The sequence below is a fragment of the Ostrea edulis genome, chromosome 2 (genome assembly GCF_947568905.1).
Source record: "Ostrea edulis chromosome 2, xbOstEdul1.1, whole genome shotgun sequence".
Lineage (NCBI taxonomy): Eukaryota > Metazoa > Mollusca > Bivalvia > Ostreida > Ostreidae > Ostrea > Ostrea edulis.
The window spans coordinates 35,223,969-35,250,172 of record NC_079165.1 but is presented as its reverse complement, the minus strand read 5'-3'; the positions used below and the strand labels follow the sequence as shown (position 1 = coordinate 35,250,172).

The 26,204-nt window shown below is 34.4% G+C and overlaps 1 protein-coding gene across 1 annotated transcript in view; it reads left to right on the top strand.

The window, feature by feature from the left end:
- Positions 1–6,644: 6,644 nt before the first annotated feature.
- Positions 6,645–26,204, top strand: part of LOC125679008 (centrosome-associated protein 350-like) — a 91,335-nt gene continuing 71,775 nt past the window's right edge. The window contains exons 1-3 of the mRNA XM_056153366.1: positions 6,645–8,583; positions 10,638–10,754; positions 24,113–24,156. Coding sequence (XP_056009341.1) covers positions 10,679–10,754; positions 24,113–24,156 — 120 coding nt within the window. The 5' untranslated portion in view covers positions 6,645–8,583; positions 10,638–10,678. The remainder of the gene's footprint in view (positions 8,584–10,637; positions 10,755–24,112; positions 24,157–26,204) is intronic.

The following is a 26,204-nucleotide window of genomic DNA, read 5'->3' as shown; positions in this document are numbered from 1 at the left end:
AAGACTTAGCACCAAGAAGATTGGAAAAAGTCTTATCAAAAACAGGTTGAGATTTTCCCAAGGAAACATCATGAATATCAAAATACTTCATTCTAACCTTACCAGGGAAAGAAGATGTACTAAAAGCCAGATTTTGTCTAACTAAATTAGAGGCCTTATTGGAGGACATCTGATCGTCGACAAGATGAGAATTAATGGAAGCCAATGCAGATTTAAAATGACTAGACTCGGGAAAAGAAGCATACGACTTAGAAGAATCTCTCACAAGACCAGAGCAGGACTGAAAATCAGAAGGTTTGTGAGAACTCCTGGGAGGAGAAACTAAAGAATCGTGACCTGACAATTCTCTACGAATTGCGTACACTTTGTCTTTCAGAGTGAGATTCTCTACCGGAAGTTGCTCCTGAGAAAGCCCAACTTCATCGACTGAAGGAACCGGAGATAGGCAATTATCGCTCAGAAAAGATGCCTCTTGACTACTTGGAGCCAAAGATAATGAGTCAACCTCCTCGTCCGCTTTATTATCAAAAGCGGGCCGAGGGGTGACAAGAGCAGCCCCAGGAACAGTGGGGGACGTAGCTGATTTGCTTTTTTCAATCAAATCTAGTCTACGTTCCACTGTCACAAATTTTGAAGAAATAGAAGCCTCCAGTTTCTGAATAGATGAAACCAAACATTTAATTTCGTCCTTATTGGAGGACTCCATTAAGTTTGGTTTACTAACAAAACCTTGCCCTGTCCACACAGGTTGAGTCGAGTAGGGATAAGGTGGCACAGAATACATGGGATGAGGAAATCTAGCTGGCCACCTAGACCGATAAAACGTCTCCCTACGATTACCCGAAGGAAAACTCTCAGGGCGAGAACTAGCCACCGGACTACCAGGAGGTCGCGTAATAGTAGATGTAGCTCTAATTTGACCTACCGAAGTAACCGGGGTAGAAGGAATTCCTGGAGAATCCATGACATTCCCATAAGAAAGAAAAGGGTCAGATTCCATGGGACCAAAGCTTCTAGAGTCAACAGAGTCCCAATACTCTCCCTCTACAGCAATAAAAGGTAATTTAACATTTTCACCTTCATTCGCCATAATGCTTAATAATGTAATAAAGTAATATCAACAAATACCATGCAATACTTAGCCAAAAATAGCAAGTAGAAAAAATTCTTTTCCTCCTCGAGAAAAACGTGACTGCACTCCACAACGGCGGAAAAGAAAAGATGATACCGGATGTTGGTTTCTGAGCATGTCAGAGGTGGCGGGTCACGAAGGGTGCTTTTTTGTTACATGGTTTTTTTTTTTCCGATACAAGACTGCAAGCAGGTGAATATCTAAATTTATAAAGGTAAGTATTTATTGTGATAAATACATCCACATCGATAACCGTGCAAGAAACACGATGTCTCAAACTGAGTGAGAAGGAACCGTGCAATGTCAAGAATACCCGAGTCATTTTTACGACGGAATAATCCAAGTGATTCAACTTTTTTTTTTCCAGTGTAGATATGCTAAGTATTATTCCATCCGAATGAGATAGTACTGCCAAAATCTCTCTATTACTGAATCTCAAACCAAAATGTATTTTGAAGACACTGTTAATCTCATACATATCGTGCAAAACGGATCTGCAAAGATGTCTTTTCTTTTTATGTCAATTTTTAGTTTGCCTATTATATTAACGCCGTTTGAAAAGGAGTAATACATGTAACCCCCCTTTTTGCGTTATCGCTTTTTCACTTTGCGTTATTACGCCTTTTTTCGTGTTATAACATCTTTCTATTAGTTATTTCATAGTTTAATTCTAGTAGGCTTTCGTACATACCTCCTCTGAAGAGGATGTGATAAAGAAAAGGCAAAAAATAGGGTGGGTCATTTAAAAATCTGTTCAAGAACCACTGGGTCTGAAAAGTTTGAATTTGCATCAAAGCCTCCTGACATAGTGTAGATTCAAGTTTCTTCAGATCATTGTTCCGGGGGTTACGATTAGGCCACATTAGCGGATCAAAGGTTTACATGGGAAAATATGAACAAGAAAAATCTTCTCAAGAACAAGAGGGCCACGATGAGTGAAATCAATATGCAAACGTCTCTAGGTAGTACAGATTCAAGTTTCTTCAGATTGTGCCGTCCAGCGATGGGGAGAGGGGGGGGGGGGCAATAGGGGGGGTCAAAATTTTACATACTAGTATGAATATATAGGGAAACGTCTTTAAAAATCTGCACTTCAACAACATCGGGGTCATGATTAAGCAAAGCATCCACAGATAGTGCAGATTCAGGTTTGTTCAAATCATGACACCCCCCCCCCCGGGGGGGGGGGGCGCAAGGGGGGGGGCACAATAGGGGGTGAATTTTTCATGGTGATGTATAGGATATATCTTTAAAAATCGATATGGAAGGATTTTCAAGTAGTGCAAATTCAAGTTTGCTTAATTCAGGGGAGTAGGGTTGGGCCACAAAAATAGGACTATGGGAATATACAGGTAAGTAATTAACACAAATTCTTTTCAAGAGTAGCAGGACCGAACTAAATTATATCAGAATGCAATTCAATTCAATTCAATTTATTGATTTACCAAACATGTTGGCATACAATCACGTTAAACAATGATATATATGATAATACAAGTACAAACAGTTCATATACATATTTGAATATATACACATACACACACATACATATACGCATATACATATACACATGTATACATACCCCACATGTACATGTGACATATTAAACTGTATGCAGATGTTGTGTGGAATTGAGGTTTCCGTTATGTCACCGTGACTGAAGATGGGGGACATATTGTTTTTGTCCCATCTGTGTGTCCGAAGCTTTAAGCTTGCTCATAACATTTGAATGGTGAGTGATATGGCTCTCATATTTCATATATGTATTTGTTGTGACAAAACCTTGAAGTTTGGTGCCAAAGTTTTTAACCTTGTGACCGTAAAGTTTGGCCTACTGTTAAGAAAACCCCACGCAGAAAATACCTCCTGAAATATGTAACGTAGAACGTTCAGATTACGACAAGACCTTACAATTCATAACATGGTATCTGAGTTTGTGATCTTGACCTCGGAGTTTGACCGAAATTTAAAACTGTAACCAAGACTTTAACCTTGCTCATAATATTTGAACGGTGAATGATAAGGGTCCCATATTTCATATGTGCATTCCTTGTGAAAATATCTGGTTGTTGACATTATGACCTTGACCTTGGAGTTTGACATACTTTTAAGAAAACCTAACTAAGGCAACATCACCTGAAGTATTTAAGACAGGGGTTTCAGATTTTGTATATAGATTCCTTATGGAAAGAATTTACGGGAAAACAGACCTTAATAAAAGTGCTGCCTACTCTTCCTGAACTAATTTACTCACACCAAACTATATGTTTATTTATATTTTACAATATCCACTCGTGTTTTTTTTGGTCACTCTTACCTGTAACCTTAGCATTTGTTTGTACCTCATGTACCAGTGATCTGGGTTTGAGTGAATAAATGAATTGGTAGAGATTTCGTCCCCATAACAGGGCCAAACTTGGAATATGTTTATGAGTAATTTTAACATTTGATTCAATCTAAAGGGATATTTGGAAGGAGCAGCTCTTTACCAAAACTGTAAATTCCCACAGGGAGTTCCAGGGTAAGACCAAGATTACAAAAAATGTATCATAGTGATTATCGTCTTTATTATTTGAAAGACATTTTTTTTTCGATCTGCGAGTCCTTGGTTTTTGGGAAGAAATTTGGGGGGTTGGGGTTCACAAATTATTACAGTTGAATAACAGCAGGGCCAAAGTTACTCAGGTGAGCGATGCAGCCCATCTTGTTACAAATGTCATATCACTGATTATACTTCAATAGTTTATCTTTATAAATTTTATTAATCAAATTATACCTAGTGGTAATTAATACAGCTAATCAATGTGTATTAAGCAGAAATGTGTGATTGAACTGAGTTGATTTTGTAAGAAGTCCATAGGTGTATTCAATAATATTTAAATAAACGGTCCTCCAAGTACACTAATTCATGGCAACGCTTGAATATGTCGCCACTTATTCATTTGTTTGGAGCAAGAAATGAACTTAAAACACGATTACTAGGCGTAATATACATATGTAGCCTTACAAATGGTCATCGTAAAATAATTGTCTGAAATCCAGGTATTTTATTGACTTTATTTTGGCGATTTGAGTAATGTTTAAGAGAGTTGGGCAAACACGGACCCCTGAATATACCAGAGGTGGGATAAGGTGCCCAGGAGGAGTAAGCATCCCCTGTCGATCGTTCACACCTGTCGTGATCGAGCCCTATGTCTTGATCAGGTAAACGGAGTAATCCATAGTCAAAATCAGTGTGCCAAGAACAGCCTAGTTCAATCGGTATGAAACACGTAGGACAGCATTTGACCCAATGGTAGGCTATAATGGCAAACTAGATGCTGACTTTAAACCAATCTGATTAAAACCACTAGTGTAGCGATCTAAGTGAACGGATCTCAGGATCTGGTTTTAATCAGATTGACTTTAAACGAGACTGCTGAAACCCCTGTAACATCAACTTCTTTATTAGTAGCCTGTCTCGATTTAAAAACTGATCATACGTAGAACAAGCTTTTGCCTATCGAATCAGTTGAAAGATATAAACACCACGTGTATGCAGGTGATGATGGAATATTGCTACATAGGCCTAGATATGGGAAGTTGACGTTGTAAAAGCTGAAATCATCACGTTTGTAATTTGAGTTGTTACTTTGCCGTTAATTCCATTTTCATTAAAATATCCAAGTACGAAGCAGATGTGGAGGACTCTGTATTCACAGGAATATATCGAATCGACATATATGAATGAAAATGATTATTGTTGATATATAGGCCTATAACGAGACAAACATCAACTAACTCTGTCTCTGACATGGCATTGAATTATATATGTATACACCACTTCGCCGCGATTAATGTCCCTTTGCGGAGTAAGCCAAAGGTCAATCGGTGAAAAACCAAATTTGCCCTCTTTATCTTACCAAATGCAAGACGTTATTATATTGAATGTTAACTAATCATCAAGTTTTCATACATGTTAATGGGTTTTTTCCAATCTGGGATGGAAAAATAACAGATGTCATAGCTACAGATAGGAAAGTTACAAAGGCCAACGTAGGGAAATGCGATTTTTAACCAGATGGCGGACAAGGGACGTAATTTGCGCGAAGTGTTGATACGTGTGATACTAACTCTTTACCTTTTTTTTTTTTTTTTTTTTTTTTAAATAACCTTTAAAAAAAATGAGCCCATCCGGCTTTCGTGGATATAGACCTAGGCTTACTTGTTTTTTTTTTTTCACCCCCCCCTTGTATTTCGCACAGGTGTTTGGGTCATAATAATATGAATACACATTTAACCTTATACATATATAAATAATCAAAGTTGATTATTTACATATGTATAAGGTTAGATGTGTATTCATTTAGGACTATTATGACCCAAGCACCTGTGGTATTTCGAACATCGCGGTCTTTTCCACTATAGCCTGGATTTCTCCCAGCATGCACCCCAAGCATCAAAATGGCGGCGGGTTTAGTGTTAGTTGGGACATGTTTGGTTTGTAAACATTAGTTTCATGTGTTCAGAGTTTAAAGCATAATTAATCCAAATATTTTTAGAAAAGAACGTGGATGTAAAATGTGTTTTCTTAAATGTTTGATTTAAAAGCCATGTTATCTGATATATCTCCAAATATTAACAAAACATGCATGTAAACAAACATTTGACAACATTTCTTTCATGTTATCTACCTCGTTTGATGCCAATTGAAATTGCATGCATACTCGGGGAAAAAACTGGGTAATGTCACGTGGCCTCAAATCTGAAGATTTATTATTAAATATGTGTCAATCCTGCCAAGTAGTTGCCTGCTACTTGCTTGGCAACGTTTCAAATCTGCCAGGTAGATTCTATGCTGTTTTATTCCAAGATTAGAATAGAAGGGGTGTTTAAGGTTTACAGACTTTTAGTCCACGTGAGTTAAAAACTACAAATAACAATTTAAATAGTGCATTTGCAGAACAGAGAATCTATCAAGTTAAAAATAGTATAGTAAGTTGACAAAGAACTGAGGTTCGCAGAACTAAAATCAATGATTCAACCAAAGTCATGTGTAAGAGGAAGGGAGAAAATGCAACGGGCCTAACTGGTATTCAAACTTTAGTCCACTGAATCCCTGGTCAGGTGTTCTACCAACTTAGTTATCTGGCCACTTACTATCGAACCTGTCTGATTGCAACATTCCTCCCTCCTTAAATGTCTTTACACCTTGAAGACATCAGTCCAGAATCTTTACCCCTGGCAGGTATATTCATTTGTCAGTTTTAAGGACTGGTCTGTGGCACCAAATGTAACAGGAAGGGGAAAAAATGTAACCTTCCAAACTGGGATTTAAACACAAGGCTCCCTGAATATCTAGTTGGATGCTCAACCAACTGAGTTAGCTGGCCACTAGCAATCGAAGGCGACATCTGACTGCCACACATTCATATGGATAACTTTTAAGTCTAAGCATAAGTTTTTTATCTAAGAATAATTTCTTTTGTGTGAAGTTTTAACTTCTTTTCCAAAAATGGGAAAAACCCATTGGGCCATTGAGAACTGGAATTCTAAAAGGATTTAGCACATTCATGTAGATAAATTTCCTCCTCCTGTTTTTTTTTTTCCAATTCACTTCCTTTTACTGAATTAAGATTAGGAAAAGCAATATGTCAGTACAGGGCTCAACATTAACTTTTTTTCCTACTTGTCCATTCGGACAAGAGACAAAGATATTTACTTGTCCGAACTTCAACTTCACTTGTCCTTAAAATTTTCTAAAAAGGATATAATATCGTCAACTTGAAAACTGTATTTAATTTACTTAATATATAGTCTATTTTTATACCTGCTTGATTGATTTTTTTTTATCTTATTCTCTTGATAAAAACAACAAACGCATAAAACAAAATTTTATCTAGACTTCCCATCTTGAATCAATGACTTCGTAAGATTCATGGATGCATTCTCTCACCAGGGGGCGCGCTACGTTGTGGAGCGTAGCGTAAGAGATTGCAATGGGTGATTGAAAGTAGTACGCAATAAGTGAACACCAATCCCGATTGAGTTTGACTCAGCTAGTTTACATAGCGATCGAAGTTCATTTTCCATGCATTATACATGTACTTCCGACTCTCAACTACCGATAAACTTTTCACAAAGTTGTTTGGAGACTTCTTTACATAAAAAAGCACTTGTCCAATTGGACAAGTGCCCATCAATACTCACTTGTCCGAAATATTTTTCCACTGGTACCGGACAAGCGGACAAACGTAAATGTTGACCCCTGCAGTATCAAACAATGTGTTCATGCAGTTCATTATTTTATTTCAAAGTCACAACAAAACTATACTAGTACTTGTTAGCTTGCCTGAGTTGTAAGCCCCAGTGAGCTACTCTGTCAGATAAAAAATTGTCATTGTTATTTAACTTGTTACAAAACTTTTCACATTTTCAACTTCTTTAAAAGCACTCGGCCAATTTCAACCAAACTTGGCACAAAGGATTCTTCAGGGATTTACATTTTTAAAAATAAGTGGACATATCCCTTCCCAAGGAATAAGAAATAGTAAAAATTCAGATGGGGTGTTTAAAGGATCTTCTTCAACCAGGAAAACTTAAGTTTTGTATAAAAGCTTCCTTTTATGTACTGAAGATTAGTGTTCACAAATTGACTCCATAGCCAGGTCACAACAGAGGTTTAATATTTTACATAGGAAAATTGTTTAAACTTTTCTTCTAAGGAACAGAAGGGTGCAATTTGGACATTCCAGTAAGCATGTATCTCTGTGTATTCTCCAGAAATTTGGAAATGAGGGGGCAACCCACTCCCTGAGTTCAGATTTATGAGGGATTTTTATGATTAGGGGTGGGTGGGAGTATTTCATTAGGCATGTGCTACTCCTGATTCTTTAGCTACTACATGTATCATTACCTTTTATACCAAAAGTAAATGGTCTCTTTAATATCAACTCATCAGTTTTCATCAGAAAATTTTGATGATAAGTCTGATCCACTTTCATTGGCATTGTTCCTATCATCAATGTATGTGTTTAAAAAAAAAAGCATCTATTCTTTTCTGCTTGCAAAATTGATCAGCAATATTGCTGAGTCACCAAATCTGTTAATTTGTGCTAAAAGTTAGAAAAGATTTGTTTTATTCCCTGATAAAATTCAAACCATTTATGGAATGCAAATCTGGATTTCAAAGAAACATGATAATACAATGTTGTGTGAGGGAAGAAGCCCGCGGGGAAGCAGTTTTCAGGGGGATTAAGAATATTTAGTGTGAATTTTCGCAATCCTGCGCTCTGGAGTAAACACTGGGATTTTGTGTAGTCACTAGTGGAGACACCAAGACCCCTATGGTAAAAGAGGCCACTGCAGAGGTTCAAAATTTTACAGAGGAATACATGTACATTGGATTAAAAAAAAAAAAAAAGAAGTCTACTAAGAACCTAAAGGATGAGGGAATATGCTAGCATTATTAGGTAGTGTAGATCTCCACAAGAGCAAATTGGCATTGGTGAGCATTGTGCCCCACAATAATCCCAAACTCTTATACCCAATTTGAAACCTTATTGATATTTACCTCAAAGTTTTAAAATACTGTATATACTATATTCCTTGTATTTGTATGCTGACACTTTGTGATGCATATTGGGGAATTTTTCTTGTACAGTGGTACTGCTTTACAAAAATGGTCTAAAGAAAATGTGGTGTGGCAAATTGAAATTCAAAAGGAAATAGTTATAGATACTGATAGTCAAAGATAAAAGGCATTAGCTGTTAAAGTTGTGCATGTTGATTATTACCAGATGTCTAAAACAACTTAAAATTCACCACTGACATATTAGAATTTCTACATACTGCAATCTTTTGTTGTAATTTTAATAAAATATTAAAGTTTCTTTTCTTTAAATTATATTGAAACAATGCTGAAATATTATTATTTTTGGAAGTGAATTGTGGAGGAAATGTACGTATAAATTATTACAAGAATGCACTTTTTATTGACTCTAAAGTTTGTTTTCTTTAATTTAAAAATACTATAGATTTTGACCATAGCTCAGAATTAAAAGAAATTTCCCCACCTAGTATGAATGGTAGGGATAAAAAATTGATTTGATACTGAAGGTAGATTTGGTTTTAAAAAAATGATCTGTATAAACTTTTTTCTTGCTTTTCTCTGATGAAATTTAATAATCATCATTCTTACCACTTGTTAATTTTTTTTATTGATAAAAATCTAACAAGGAACTTAAATTGGGCATCATTGATATGTATCATGAGAACTTCTAGCCTTTATGAATAGATGAAACTAATTTTAAGCTTTTGAGAATGAGAAAATTGTTTTACACAGTTATCTTTCCTGCAGTTGGTACTTGTATTACATGTACAGTATTATATAGAATCATTCATGCACAAATCTCATTCAATTACGATGTTAGATTGTTTCCTGTGTAAATATGCACACTACAGGGTTTAATAGATCAGTGAATCTGAGATGGCCTTTACAGATAATGGTCGTGACATGTGCTAATTTGTAATCAGGTGTACTTATTTTCACCTTGCAATATGCTTCCTGCAGCATACCAGAAGGAAACAAGTCTATATTCCACATCTGTCTGGGTAATCATGTGCATTTTACCCAAGTTACTGAATAATGGAAACATGATATGTTTAGTATTAAACATTGATGACTTTCTTTCTTCTTCATTAGGGCTCTTAGGTGGGCCTTAAAATGTCTTTGATCTAAAGAAGTTTTAATGTCTTTGATCTGAAGAAGTTTTAGAATTGAATAATTCATACCATGGAATAAGTGACATAGAAATGTGTAGTTGAACCTATATCTAGTAATCAATGTTTATTAACATAATTATACATTTCAATCTTCTGTTTGTCCTGTGCTAGATAAGAATTATCTAAAGCGTGAAATTAAACAAGTCTATTTAATTAAAATAGACTTTAAAATAGAAATTAAAATTTACTCATTCTGTTGATAAATGGATGCATATGGGTTGATATATATATTTTTGGCTTAGTTTGGTTGTACGGTTATAAGTACAAATATAAAATTCCAAAAAACTAGTGGACTTGTAAATTTTTATGATATTCAAAAGTAGAAATATATTACCCCTTCCTATAAATCTCTATACAGATTTCTCCAACTGTTTTGGACTTTATTGAGAAATCATGGGAATAAATTGCATTCCATTTAGTAAACACAAATTATATTTATTTTACTTATAAAAACAAATTCAGTTTTCATTTTCATCATTTTTGGAAGAAATTTTGTAGCCTTGATAAATATTTTTAAAAAAGTTAAGAATTTCTGAGAAATCCAAATTTATTCTCTATTCCTAACAAGTGAGTTTAGTGATTCATGTGATAGTTTATGAATTCTGAAATCACTCTCAGCATGCAATTTTCATTTTGTTGTGTACATGCATGTCTTGTTATATCTATTATTCTATTTTAATAAAATGAGATTTTGCTCAGTGTGAAAGTGAAAGTTCACTTATGATCAGTAAAATCTATGTAGTTGTAGGTGTGAGAAGAACATGAAATGAGAACAGCTGTGAGATGTTGAGGGGAAGAAAAGTTTCCAATCCTACTGTGTCAACAGGGGGTGGATCCAACAGGCATGATGGTGACAAAGGTAACTTGTGTCCTAAGATACTGTACATAGGGTACTATTTTGCCATAGATAAATTTACAGGTCTGTTGAGTTCACAAAACTATTTTTTTTTTGTTAAAATTTTTTTCCAGAGAATACTTATCATGTCTTTAAGCAACACAGTTCGAATAACACACTGGATGGAAAGTGGAGGATATGTACAATAATATTTTGAAGTTGAAACTTTCAAATTTACCTTATTAGTGGAAAAAAATGCACTTTTAGTAGAAAGTCACCTTTATAAACAAATTTAAAAGCCTTGTTGGACTCAAACTCACAATCTACAGATCGGCATTTGAAATTTTAATCGGCTGAGCTATCGGTTGGGTAAAAGTGAGCGAAGCTCGCGTTGCTTCTGAGCTTGCTCCAATGATTACACATGTGAGTCATGTGATTTGCTCTTCATCAGCTGAAAAATGATAAGAACTACCCATAATGCTTCCGGAAAAATGTCGCCGTCACTGCAGTATACTTGATTGACAAGATTGGTTCATTGAAAAGTTAGGGTAAATACTGGTAATTTCGGCTAGATGAGAAATTCAGATGAAATATCTCTAGGCCGTGATAATCTTTCAATTACGTATTGTCTTATTTATTTTGTACCTTTGTGTTAAAAAGTATATCGTGAAGTCCTGAAAATGGACACATTTGGATACATATAATTGTTATCCACAACAGACACCATGACGGTCATTTTTGTCAAAAGCTACAAGGACGTGAGAATTTGACTCCCTTCACAGTCGTAGAAAAGTGGTATTTGTGGTAAGTAGAAATTGTCAAACATTATAATGAAATATGAAGATGAAAAATGTGATTTGCATTTTTAAAAACGAGTTCACAGAGAAAATACACTTTGATTAACATCTGAATTTACAGGACAAGATTTTCTTAAGGTTATATAAGTACGAATATTCATGAGGATATGAAACAATATTTCCCTAAAACCTGGATGCAAATTTGTGAAATATCTATAATCTATTTCATTTGAAAATTTACAGATTAATTGATTTCTAATAAAAAAAAACCCATAGGATTATAGGAGTTGGAAATAATTCTAGGCCTAAATCATAATTAAAATCACTGAAGGTCTATTTGCTTTAAATGAAAAATTGCAATGAATTTTAATTTTTTTTTCTGATTTTTTGGCTTCAGCACTATTCCATGGAATATGGCCTGCAAGAACAAATCTATAATATAGCAGCAGCGATTCGCAATACATGACTACAGAAATATGAAAGTGGCATACAAGGTGGTGAATACTGGAAACCTATCATTAAATAAGGCAACAGAAAGGTTTATGGTAAAAAAAAATCTATACTGCATGTTCAAGTTTCTGGGAAAATAGATATCTACGCTTCAGGTGGCAGAAATCTTGAAATCAAAAAGTGAATTGTGGATAATGTTACCCAACCTGCTGAAAAAGGTTATGGGGTTTTCCAGCAACAACTCCTGTTCTGTGCAAAAGGTTAAAGCCAAAGTGTTTTATACGCAACAAATCAACAAAACTTTGGTGATACGGATTGAAGCAGAGACACCCAGAAATCATTTTCAGATAGCCTTAAAAATTAGGAATAGTCAGAGCAAGAATGCTGAATGGGATTGTACTGCAGCATTACTTTTAATCATCCAGATGGCAGAATATGAACCTTCAAAATGCGCCCAAGAAAATTTGGAATGCTGATGAAACAGATAAGCAATTTTAAAAAGCATCCCCATCCATACAGTTGCAGGAAGTGAAACATGTCATGGATTGAACAAGTACTGATGTCGGTAACATAACGATTATGGCAGGTGTGGATGCTGATGGTGAAAAGATTCCCTATTCTGGTCTTAAACGTAGTACAAGTACAAAATAGAAGCCCCAGAAAAGATGTGGATTTCCAGTGATTTTGCATGGATGGATGTAGAGTTGGGGGAGCAATGATTTGAAAACACATTTCTTTCCAACATCTGGAACAAATGTCCCCAACTCATTGTTGGTGGGCAGGGATCCTATGAACACTTGGTCTGTTGGAGCTGGCAGAACAGGTAGATACACTGCCTCCCAATACAACACATTTTCTTTAGCCATTGGACAGTTCTGTATTTGAACCGTTCATCAAAGCATACAAAAACTGCTCCGATTTCATATCAAAAAGTGTCTCAAATGTGTACTATCTCCCCACTGTTTGAAATGCATATGCAAAGTTCTGCCTATGACACTCCAGAAAATCCTGTCACAAACTCTGATCATTTTGCTTGGACCAGCACAAACTGTCTTGGCTGAGGTACATCCTGTCCAAACAGATTTGATCCCCAAGATCAATATTGATATTCAGTCAACTGCTGATGTTGTTGCGGAACTTTAAGTACATGTACCTGATCTCTCAGAATATGCTGCTAAAGAGGTCCATACTACCAGAATCAGAAGAAAGTGGTGCATTTCTTACAGAGATAAAATCTGTCCAACCAGAGGCTGTGTTTTACCCGCAGAAGATGCAAATAAAATTCATTGACACTCCAAACACTGAGGCATCAGAAGGAAGTGAGTTCTCTCTAGAACTCTGAGATGGACCAAATCTTTACCTCAGCTGCTGCTCAATCAACTGAAACCAAGCCAAGAAGCTGGTAAAGAACATCGCTTAAGCCACTTACAAGTTCTGTCGATATCCAAGAAAAAAGGGAGAAATTAGAGAAGAATAAAAAACATGAAAAGCAGAAAGAAAAGTAAGAGAAAAAGAGAGGAGAGAGACAGTGAAGGGAAAAAACATTAATGGATGATGCACATTGAAGTAAAACAGTCATAAAACAGTCTTGTCTTATTCATTAATCAATCACTCAAAGAAACATATTTCTTTTACTTTTTATATGAATGGAGTTTTGCAGTGATTTTTCAACATTTTTGAAAAGTGTCCTGTGGCTTTCGAATTGGGAAAAATTGTCAACATTTTGATCAAATTAGGAAAACCTAGTCGTTATTGTAAATATGCTAAATATATCATATCAAACAAGAAATCAAACACAAATTGATGTCATTCTTCTTTTTATTTTACATATTTAACTTTCTTTTCTTTAAGCTCTTAAAAATTTTGACTATTCTTTCTAAATCATCTTGAATTGATGTGCGTCTTTGTCATGTCGTACATAAACAACTCACATGGAACTTATTTTTTAACAAATACGTTTTTAGCCAGTTTTTATTATTGAGGAAAGTGCAAGTTAAATTAGGGAAAATTGGTAATTTTTGGGAGGGGAAAGGGCCGATATTCGGACCTAAAATGGGTCTTAAAAAATCACTGTTTTGATTGATGATGATTTCAAATTAAATTCATTGTTTCATGTAATATTGGTCTTATAGGCTTAAAAGTCCATACCTGTGTTAAAATAAGATTGACAATTTTTGGACTTTGTTCTTTTTGGCATTTCTTTTAACTATTCTGTAGAATTTTTAATATTCAAATTATTGAGACAGTTTTTGATGAAACTTGATTTTCAGGAGCAAAAATGAGCAGCCCAAATTTGAGATATGATAATGAATTAAAATAACACTAAAAAATTCGATTTCAAAAGTATTCATCAGGAAGGTAAATTTAGTAGAGGATCTGTGTTTAGATAATGTGGCACTACTGTATCAATACAATTGATATGAAAGCTACTTATTTATACCTTTTCATTTTGTTGAAAGTTCAATTCAGCACTTTTTTGAAGTAGACCCAGTGGAACATTAACATTTGAATAATGGAATAAATGTGCATAATCACTGTGATTAAAATTCACAGATAGTGGGTGGATATCTAGGCCTAGCATTAAACTTTTCAAGAGGTCATTCTCCAGCAGTATTAAATAATAATGATGATTTATGCATCCCTTGTGGAGTCTCTAGTAAAAGAAATCTAATTATAATGTCAGCCCCTCACACACACACAATGTGAATAGCATGGTCATTTCAAATTTCTCTACAGGAGGTATTTAAAATGTGCATGGTTTTTGAGTCCAGCCGGATAAAAAGTCTTAGAAGAATGTATTGATCAGCTGTTAAATTGGCATTGCTGTGAAAGGAAGATGTCAATAGGAATTTGTAAAACAAAGCTGTGATTTATGAAACTTCAGAACAGGTGCTTGTCCTATATCAGCTAAGTGCTTATAAAACCCTAATGTGTCGGTCTTTACACACTCCAAAAACATTCTTTCAAGCAATCATATTTTTTCAGTGCGATATATTTTATTGATTTATGAATGAAGAAAACTTGGATTCAAATAGCGGTATATATTAAATGGAAGATTTGCAATGGAAGATTTGCCAGTTTATATCTAATGTTCCCGTTACAGGTTTTTATGGTAAATAAAATGTGTATAAAATTATTTTAAAAGAATTGATCAAATGGAGAAATTATATTTATCACATTTCTTAAGATTCTTTTCAAAGGTAAAAACCAGTGCCTAGATAGATTATTTTCTTTACTTGGGATAATTCCGTTTACTAAACCTGACCTGTAAACACAACAGTAAGTGTTGAGTTTCCCCCCCCATTGAAATGCTTTAAAGTGAGATAATTTTCATATCTGCTGAAAGTTTTCGTACACATGTCGGCAACGTTAGGCAGTAAAACGTGATTTCCCTCCTCCCCTCAGAAGCTAACACAATGCTTCATGAGCTGTAAAAACCTTATATCCTTTTATGAAGTTTTTCTTTTGATGAAGAAAAAAAGAATTTCAATGTGTACTAGTTTGGTGTCTCTAATCATTTGGCAATGTATTGCTGGAGTTTGGACCATTTCCAAGTGTTTACAACCTTGATATTAAAATGCATTTTTTTAAATACAGATATTTAGAGGTGATGTCTTTCTCGAAGAACTTTGTGTTTGGATATCATACCTCAGAATAAGTACTGTGCATGGGAGTTTTCCTTTGAAAAAGCACGCAGGGCAGAGATGTTATAGTTTTTTCATACTTCAGCTATTGAGATAAAAGGTGACATGAAAAAAACCCTCCGATCATTCACACATCAATTTACCTTGAAATAAGTATGAAAACATTCCAGGCAAAAAGTTTAATCAAATATGGCCACAAATGCAAATTCTTTGTCCTTCATTTGGTCTTCACATGACAGTCTATTGTGGTTGTTGAACAGTTTAAATCAAATTTGTTCATTTGAGATTAAAAAAAAAAAAAGAACCATTTTGGGCTTAGACGTAAATTTCTTCTTCAGCTTTACAGGATAATTATTTTCCTCACCTTAGCATTACACTTACTATACAAAGGATGCCCTTTGTGTACCTGAAGGTTTTGTTTACAGAATAAAGTGGTCCATGTTGAAGTGTGAAACCTGTAATATACTGAATAATAAGGAACAAAAATGAGTATAGAAATGAATGAAATATCAGTGATGTTGCAGAGGTGAAAATATTTGATGAATACTTGTCCAAGTTGTTTGCATTACAAAGGTATGTAAACCATGGAAGCAATGGGGGTAAATTGTCAGCAAAGCTAATCGTGCAGGAAAAAGCTTGTGGTTCTGTTGTTTATGTATAACACATAGTATACTGTATATCCTTTTAGTGAACGAGTGAGCCAGCGTACACAGCAAGCTCGAATGACTAAAGTGCTTGAAAAAGTTTAAGCTGAAGCTGTACATTCATCTAGAAAAATTCTTTGACGCTATCCCAAAAGTCCCTCGTAAAAAATGGTGGAGATCTCATAAAGTCACATCTCATTGATCTGAGATTACGAACTTGCGTAGATTATCTCAATTTCATTCTAGACTAATAGTCTCCTACACAATGCAGTATGCCACATTAGGCCTAATGCATAACAAATTGTAATATCGATCATAGCTGGGGCATGACGATAGATAGTGACATCATGGTCTATGTTTTTATCTCTTTGGTTTTATAGGGTTAGTGAAGCACGCATGCACAATATGAATATCAACCAATTCTAGGCTTGTGAATGGATCTCAATGTATCTTACAAAAACAAAAAAGTGGGGTCAAACATATAGCGATTTATTTACTATATGTGAGTAATTACTGCATTAAAGATTAGGATTCTATAAACTGTTTGAATTTCTTCTTTTAAGATTTGTCATTTGGTACATGGGTTATGTAAATTTTCAGGTTAATCACCACCTTGGTATTAAAATAAATAAATTTTCCTAGAGCATCTTTATCATCCTGTTGTGCAGCTTTCATTCTATTACAGATTTTCCCATTGTCTTCCAGATTAAATACACGTTAATTTCATTGGTAGAGGCTATGTCATGCACGCATATGGGGGTGGATTGAGGATCTGAACCCCCCCCCCCCCCCTGAGATTGGTAGAAAATAAATATATTTGCCAATTTTTATGCACTTTCAGTCGTAATATACTAAATATTAGTCCCTAGTTTGATTGGATACCGTAAAAAATTGCATGGGGTTTGAACCAAGTTCCCTGAGGAAAATTTCTGAATCTCCACATACACATGTATAATTAGCTGCACTCGTTCTAATGGTAACACGCACCATCAGTGTAGCATTTAATATTTTGAAATATGGAAGTTTTTTGTTCAGTTAAAGTGTTTGCTTTTATTAGAAGTAGAATACTGGGAAAACATTAGATTTTGTGTGGTCTTGATTTTTGTGGGTAATCCAATCCCACAAATTTCAATCTACAAGGAAATATGCAATATATATCATGTTTCAATGTACAGAAGCTGCATGCACGATGTGACAAATATCTCAACAGTTTAGGAAATTGGTGCCCACGAATTTTTAGTGATTCCACAGTACCTCAAAACATCATGATATTAAAGGCTTATAACTGACAAAACTCTATAAAGTCCATCCTTAATAGAGGAACTGTTAATTCTGGAGTATTGATGAACGGCTTATTAATCATGAAAACTTCCAATCTTGAATTATTCATCATCTTTGATATGTAATTGGAAAGTACTTGTTATATTAATTAGTTATGGGTAATGTTAATGGATGCACACACTGTAATTTTCCTTTAAACACTATGTAATTATGTTCATGAAGATACAATTAGAATTGCTGCTATGTAGTACAACCCCCTCCCTATAATGAAGATTGAACCATGGTTGAGGTGAAAAGTGAGTGCACTATCGCTATGTTACCTAAACATAGGAAATCAATGAAAATTTGTACCAAGGGAATGTCTTGGCTCCAACACTTTTTTGTCGTAGTCCTTATAAAATTGCCTGTTAGTGACTATATGTGCAAGTCTCTAAAGAGGAGATAATCACGAACATTTTATATAGAATAACTCCGTTAAAATAGTGTTCAATATTGCAATCATTCAAAATAAAGTTAATAGACATACGAAGAAGTCATTAAATTTTCAGCTTGCTGATATTTTTAGAGTGGAAATCATGAAAACATTAAAAATTCATTTACAGTATTGAATGCCTAGTAAACAAATGATATATATGACACCTGTTAGGGGGGAAGCTCAGAGTATTGTTTATAGATTATGTTGATTTCTGAAACACTCTTTAATTAAGACTTCTTGTAATGACACCCCCCCCCCCCCCCCAAAAAAAGGGTAATGATTAGCAATTTCAAACTTGAGAGGGAAAATTAAACTTTGAATTGATGGGTATGGGTGTAGTATTTAATTATGATGAAACTCTGGACATGATTGGCAGATTCATCATGGAAGCGCTAATAAAACTCCAACTAATATATTTGATGGGAAAATGAAATTTGTAAATAGCAATCTCTGTGAGCTCTAAAGATTGGGATAGAAAATTTCATTTTAGGCTACATACACATCCAAAGAATTTTTAACAATGAGAAAACTCTCCCATAATCTAGCTATTGACTGTCCTTTTTTTATCTTGCAAAATCACATCTCGTTGACCAGAGATTATGAAAATTGCTTGGATTACCTCAATTTCAACGTAATCTTATGATCCCCTGCATGCTGCACAATGCAGTGTGCCATAGGAAATAAGTAGATCTTTACCATTATGTATCGATATAATATTTTGTGATTGTAATTTTTGTGGATTTTTCTCTCCACAAAAAGTGGACAACCTCAGAAAATATCCATTATACTGTATGTATAACGAAATGCGACATTGATCATAGCTGGGGCAAGACGGTAGAAGTGTTGCCATGGTCTTTGTTTTGATGCCATAATGCAAATGATGAAGTGGCGTATCTAATATAAGAGATTGTTGGATTGTTTTGTGCAATAGAAAATAGTTTTTTTTTCTGCATCTGTAAGTAGCAACTGCTTACTTCAAGGTTCCAGTTTCAACTTCTTGTTGTGCCCCATGATACGAAACATGGTGATAACACACACACACACACACACACACCTCCTCATTGGTTTAGAGTTAATTTAGCATACATAGACAATGAAAATCAGCCATGCCACTTTACTTATTATGACTTGAGTCTATGAATATATGTAACTGTAAGCTTGACCTCAAATGTTCATGATCAACTTCATTAATTGTTGAATAGATTGCACCCGTGGAAAAAATTTCTTGATTCATGCATGTATATATGTACCTGCACTTGCCCTAACAGTAGTACATGTGCTGTCAACATATGAAAGACCTATAATGGTGAGGATCTATGGATACTGTTTAGGTGTAAAATTTCAAGAGTATTGTACTATGTGCTTGTGCAATTTTAAAGACAAGTTGTACCTGATACTATATTCCCCATGAAAATTCACTAACCTTATGATAGATAGATTTGTATTTATGTTTCGGTGTTGATTGCAAAGTAGTGCACTCATTACTGTGCCAAAAGTGCTAACATTGAAATGCCGCTAATAAAGATATGCGTGCAGATAGAATATGATAAGAAATAAGAAGGCTCGATACATTCACTGAAAATATTTTTGGGCAGAAAAGCCATGTTTGACACCGTAAATTACCATATAGAAATTATGCGACTTAAAGTATGATATCTGCTAGTGCTTGTTACGAAGGGCAGCAAGATGATAAAGTAATACAAGAAGTAGGCATTTAAGGTGCAGAGCTCTCAAATTGGATGAAGGAGGTTTGCAGTGTTTTGGCCCTGACAAAGCATCCAAAACTATCTAGGAAGAATATGTTGTATATTGATATTGCATTTATCAGTATTTTAAAAGATGAGGATATTTGGAATATTGTGAAAATGTTCCCTTCATTTTTGGATTCCCTGGCAGCCTATTAGATATTAGTATTTAGGTTAATAATAATAATAATAATGTCCTTTATTTAAACAGGATAGCACAATTAGTTTAAAACTAGTTTACATTGTGGTCCTGAAAACATATATACAGGTTATACCTTGTACTGACTTCAGGATGTGGTCCAATGTCTTGTTGAAATCATGGTGATTTTGGACTCCAAGCACTGTTTATTTTCTAAGTTACCAGTTAGGATTTGGGTCTGGCAATTGTATATAAACAAATCTGATTTCTACTAGATAATGATTTTATGCATGGAAGATTCTGTATGCAAACTATTTTCTTTTCATCTCCAAGACTGTAGTAAAGGGTTCCAAGTTTAAGTGGTGAACTACCGATTGGTTTAGTGTTTCGCAAACTTTAATTTCTTGCTGTTCTGAGTGTATTTAATGAAGATATGACCCTCTTCATTAAATACTACAAACTGCGATGTTAAACTTTCGCATGTCACGAATTCTTGTGCAAATTGGCTGTTATGCATGTATTAAAAGAACCATGTGATAAACATGTGATCAGCCATTACCATGCATCTGATATTGGCATAATGTCTTTTTGGGGTTCCATTCAGTGCCTTTGAACAGAATTTGATTAAGCTATGAGTAAATTAATATGGTTGGTTCCCCTTGATTAGTCACTCAGGTCTCTTTTGGTTTACAACCTGGATATTGAAGTTCACCCCTGGCATGGCATTAAGTCTCCAAACAGCACTATAACAAAATAAGTACATGTGTATATATATTTAAAGGTAGCCCAAAAATTTTTAAATGTAAAGGGTAGTGTTTGCTTTGAAAAATATCCAATAGTTTTGAAGCCTGTCCAGACAAGCATAGATAAGGTATTGGCAATTTTATAAGTACCGGTATATAACAATATTGGATCAGGCTTTCCAAGTTGGACAGAAATGAATTGACGTTTGGTGAGGCTCTGTGCTATTGCACCGTGGTTCTGATGTGATTCTAGATTTCAGTGGTAGTGGAAAATGGATCCTTGAGTCATATTTACGTGATTTTTGTTTTTGTGTATTGGATGGATTGAGTTTTGTCAGATAACAGAATTGAATGAAGTTTGTGTTTTCCATTGATTGAAGGATTATCTTAAATTCACCACTCAAATAAGGTATTGTGATTTTTTTTTTTAGCTTTTCTGTACATGGAGAATATTCTATGTAGAACATTGTGTGCTGGATATTTTATCTTAAGTGCATTGACATGCATCTGCCATCACCCATATATAGAGAGCAAGAAGACTGCAGTCACACAGCTAAGAAATGCTTAAAATATTATCAACATGATTTATTGAATTTTTAAACGTTCAATTTTTAAAAGTTTATTTTGCATGTAATTTAAGAGTGAGAACAAAACGAGGAATGAATGAGTGAAATCCAGTAACAGCAGCTCTGTTTTGTGAAATCAACAAAAATGACAAGAGGTTTATGAAGTCGAAATTATTATGGCCATAAATTTGATGGTTATCCCTTTATTGCACCTCAAGATTTACAAGGGGAAAAGTTAATTAAATCGATGAAAATAGAGCTGGGTGAAAGCAGATTGGACTTCTTTAATGAATGAAAGTGATAAAATCTATAATCTCTTGTCTGTTACACACCTGCAATTTCCCTGGACAGGTACGAAGGGCATGAGGCAGTATGTTGAACGGATTAAGGAATGTTCAAGGGCCATAAAATCAAGTGTCTCGAAAACATTTGGGGTCTATGTGTATCAGGACAAACCCGACTATCCCCATGATGATAATATTTGTTGTGTCAAATAATAATGGGTCGGATCAATATATTTATGAAAGATGAATGATTGTCATGTTCCCCTATAATTGTTATTAGCTATGTAGGATGAGTTTTGGAATATGAAATGAGAAGAAGTAATGATTGCGATTGATTTTGTTGAATAGTTTCTAGTTTCTATAAGCAGATGTTGCTGCACCAGTGTAGATAAAATTTAGATATTGCTTTTGAATGCCTGGAAGTCTGTTGTTAATTTTTCTGTCAGTTGAATTAGCCACTGCGTCTTGTTCATCTCTCATTGACGATGATCAGAAGCATGGAAGATGATTTAAAGTACTTGATTTTGAAGTTATGCAAATTTGGTTAAAGTCTTGAGAATGGTAGTTGTATTGGGCAAGTTTGAATGCTATTCATGCAATTTAAAATACAAATAGGCGTGAATCAGTTACTAAATTCACAAAACTCGTACTAGGTAAATATACATTAACTTTGTATACTGTTAAGTAGGATTACAATTTTAAGACAAGGATAGACCATATCAAACAACATGCAGTTAAAAGCAAAGTCTTCCCAGTGCATTCATATCCAAGCATTCATTATAAAATGTAGTAAATGACAGTTGTTTCATTTGAACATTTGTCAAAATTGTAAATCGCTGTGAGGGATTAATGAAGGTTATAAAGTGATTATTGGAACATTAGACTTTGGAAATCCTTCTGCTCTGATCCGTAGAATGTTTTTGGCCGAAATGGGCAGATGTGAAAGACCTTAAACAGGGTAGAGGTAAAGGTGGTTTAACCATTTGACTTCCTATTTAAAGCTTTTATTCAAAGTTGGTTAATGCTTGCCGCATTTTGTTTTTAAAGTAAATTGGTGTGATTTATCACCCCAAACAAAGGATGCACTGAAATATTTTATGTTTTCAAAAAGAAGTGTGTGAATCTTGATAATAATGATTTCAAGGCTCTTCTTTCAAAAAGAAATTCTTGAAACTAGCTATGATCATTCCCTCTAAGGTCAATTGAAATAAAAGCTCATGGTCAACTTTGGGGAAAGTAAACATCTGCATATTTTCTGCATGTTTGTGGTTTTATTTGGACTTGTTAGTGTATAACAAAGAGATTAGGGATGTCCTGCTGCTATTCATTTTATTTGTCTGATATTAAATTTAAGGTATGCATTGTAGAATGAAAGGATAATGAACAGTTTTGAATGATTTAAATCAACATAAATGTTTATTGTTAAATAACGATGAAAATGAAGTTGATGAAATTTACATGGCTGGTGCAGGATTAGAAACTGACCTTTTTGCACTTGAGACTTTTTTGAAGAGTTATTTACCCTTGGTAAGAATAAGAGAAATCTAATTTTATAAAAAATATGTGTGCACAGGTAAATGATTAATTTTATTTCATATTTTCATATAGAGAAAGTTTATGTAACTTACCAAGAGATTTTTATGAAAATATTATTTCTTTTCAAAATATTCTATTAAAACATGTTCTTCAATGTAAAATTCTGAGTAGGTGAAATAAATCAAGCAGTATAATTAAAATTCTGAAAATTCCTATGGTGGATTATTTTTATTTGATGAACCCTTCAAAGTGATACCATGATTACAAAAATCCTTCCATCCATTTAGTAGATATGAAATTTAATCGTTATACATTCAATTTGAATACCTTAACTTGTTTGTTCTGTGAAGTACACAGTTCAAAATCACCGAGGGTTTGCATTTAACCCAAATTGCTGTATAGTTCGAATCCTATTAAGAAGTAGCATAAAAGAATGAAATCTACTGGTCAATAGCTGATTAAGGTAACATACATCACATGTCTTTAGTCTTTGCTCATTTAAATCTGCACACACATTTGAAGGTTTTTATCTTACACTTATGCATTTTTCAATCTATGGGGCAGAGATGGAAGTGAATGTATTGAAAATACGGTTATATATACAAACACTGTTTCACAGTCATTGTTATTGTTACTTTTGCCTTAACCATAAATCTTTTCCTGTAAAAGAGAAAAAAATAGATAAATGCAATAATTGAAATGTATGTACATTTTATTTGCACTTAAATCCTGAAATGTACAGCACAGCTATTGATAAATACACCCCACTTTGCAAAAACAAATACTATCAGCAAAATTTTTAAACCATAACTGCTTTCCTATTCTTTTGTTAGATTTTTGTTTGCCATATTTGTCTCAAAGATTTATTTGATCTTTTTTAATGGTGTTTGGTTTTTGGTATTCCTCTTTGTTAGTTGTCTATCAGGTAAATGTGATCTTGTATTAAGCCTACATTCTGTTTCTTATTTTAATTGCACTGGAGAATTTTAATAATTTAAAAAAAAAAGTTTTAGTGTTCACGGTTGGTACTTTAAATTTTTTAACAGTTTTTGATCATCAATGTATCCTCTCTTTGTAGATCTCAATCGAGCCTGGAACAACATTCACAAAGTCAAGACAGAGGTAAGCCGCCAGGCCAGCTACTTTTTCACCCCCACCCCTCCTCTATATAGAAAAATAAAATAAAATTTGCTGAGATACTGAGATGATGATTGGTCTTTAGAGGTCCCTGTTGTCAAGAATACTGGGAATTTACTGTCTTTAGGTAAATATGCTTAGAACAAAGATTCATCAGATCTTTGCTAACCAAGTGTTTACGATCCACTCCCCAGTTATGGGGAAGAAAAGGAGCTTGTAAACACTTGCTGACTGACAAAGGCAAAGATTTTGCTCTCATGATTTCTTTGTTGAATAATGGCAAAGATCATTTAACCATAGCTGTTTTTGGTGAGAGTAATTTCCAGATTTGCTACAATTTGACCATTTAACAATAGCTGTTTATGGATGGATTCATTTCCAGATTTGCTACAATTTGACCATTGCATAGCTGTTTTTTGGTTGGATTAATTTCCAGATTTGCTACAATTTGACCATTCAACCATAGCTGTTTTTGGTTGAAGTAATTTCCAGATTTGCTACAATTTGATATAGGAGATCGAATTGCAAAACATCTTTCAGTTGTGCCAATGTAAAGGATGTTTAGAATCTACTACTCATTCACATAATGGTCTACATTCCTTCAAGTTGATTTTAGCCAGTAGTATAAATGCATCTTAATGGGGGACCACTGATGGCAATACATTTGCCTCTGTACTGTTGTTTAGATGCTATATGTAATTGTGCTACTGAAAGTACAGTGGAGCCTCGGTTCCTAGCAAAATCATCTGGCTAGAAGCATCTGGATATCACTGAATCACATAAGTTATATCTTCATGCATACTTTGCGGACTTGTAATATAAAATAAACATTAACTTTATGCTTTATTAGATAAATCATGATAATGTTAACATTTACATGTATTTCATAGCACTGAAATTATCCCTGTAGATTTCCTTGTAGATATTTATACTTCGTTATTTGTATGTTTGATTAGGGCTATCCAAAATAAAAAATTAAGGTCTACAAACAAATATACAAAACTATACACTAGGGCTGAAACAATTCGCCGAAATATCAATACTGTTCAATATAAATGCTCGATTTAATGTTCGATTCATGGCCTCTATTTTCGGTTCGATATGTTTAATTCAAACGGGTTCAGTAAAATACATAAAACAAAGTTTGATAGTCACTTACTACATGAAACACAATCCCAGCAATTTCCAGTCAATACACAAATTCTTATAAATAGCGATGTTTCATTGCCATGTCTCTGAATTATTTTTTCAAAAATACTATCTCATTGTCAAGTTCAACATATCCTACATTTTATTTATAGCCGGATTATGATAAAAACAAAGTATGGTGTAGGTTTAAAACTGACCATTTAAACGATTACATTAAGCATGGGTGATGTGTCACCTATGTAAACACCTAATTAACACCTCCAAGCTAGTCCCAAGCCTTCATCTTTTTCCAAGTAAGGTCCAAGCAGAAATAATTAATTTTTAAACATATTTTTATTCATAAACTCAAAGGGATCAGGCAGCAGGCACAGCCTATGTAGCCCCCCCCCCCCCCCCCCCCCCCCCCCCCCAAAAATGATCATATGCCTGATTGATGGTGTGTATACACTTCCACCACTTCAAGAGAGCTAGAGTGAAAAACAATGAAATATGTTGTATGGGACTAAAATTTTCACTTTGAGAGATCAAGAACATAGATCAAAATTGAGAGATCGAGAGTAAATTTGCTTAGTTACATGAGGAAAAAAATGGGACTATGATGTCACTTCGTCATTCGAGAGATCGAGAAACTTCAAGAGATCGAAGTTCGAGTCAATGACAGTCACCTTTAATTCATGTTCTTTGGTTATTCAAACCAATATCAGGGAGACAAAACCGTGCAAGGTCATTGTTACAAATTCATACTGCTTTGATCTGGTCATGCACGCTTATTATTTTGATCCACCAAAAAATTTACAGAACTCGAAGCAAGGTCAAAATTACGACTGTTTGCATGCACAAATATGAATTATCATTTATGTCTTCTACCCAGAATTTAAAAAAAT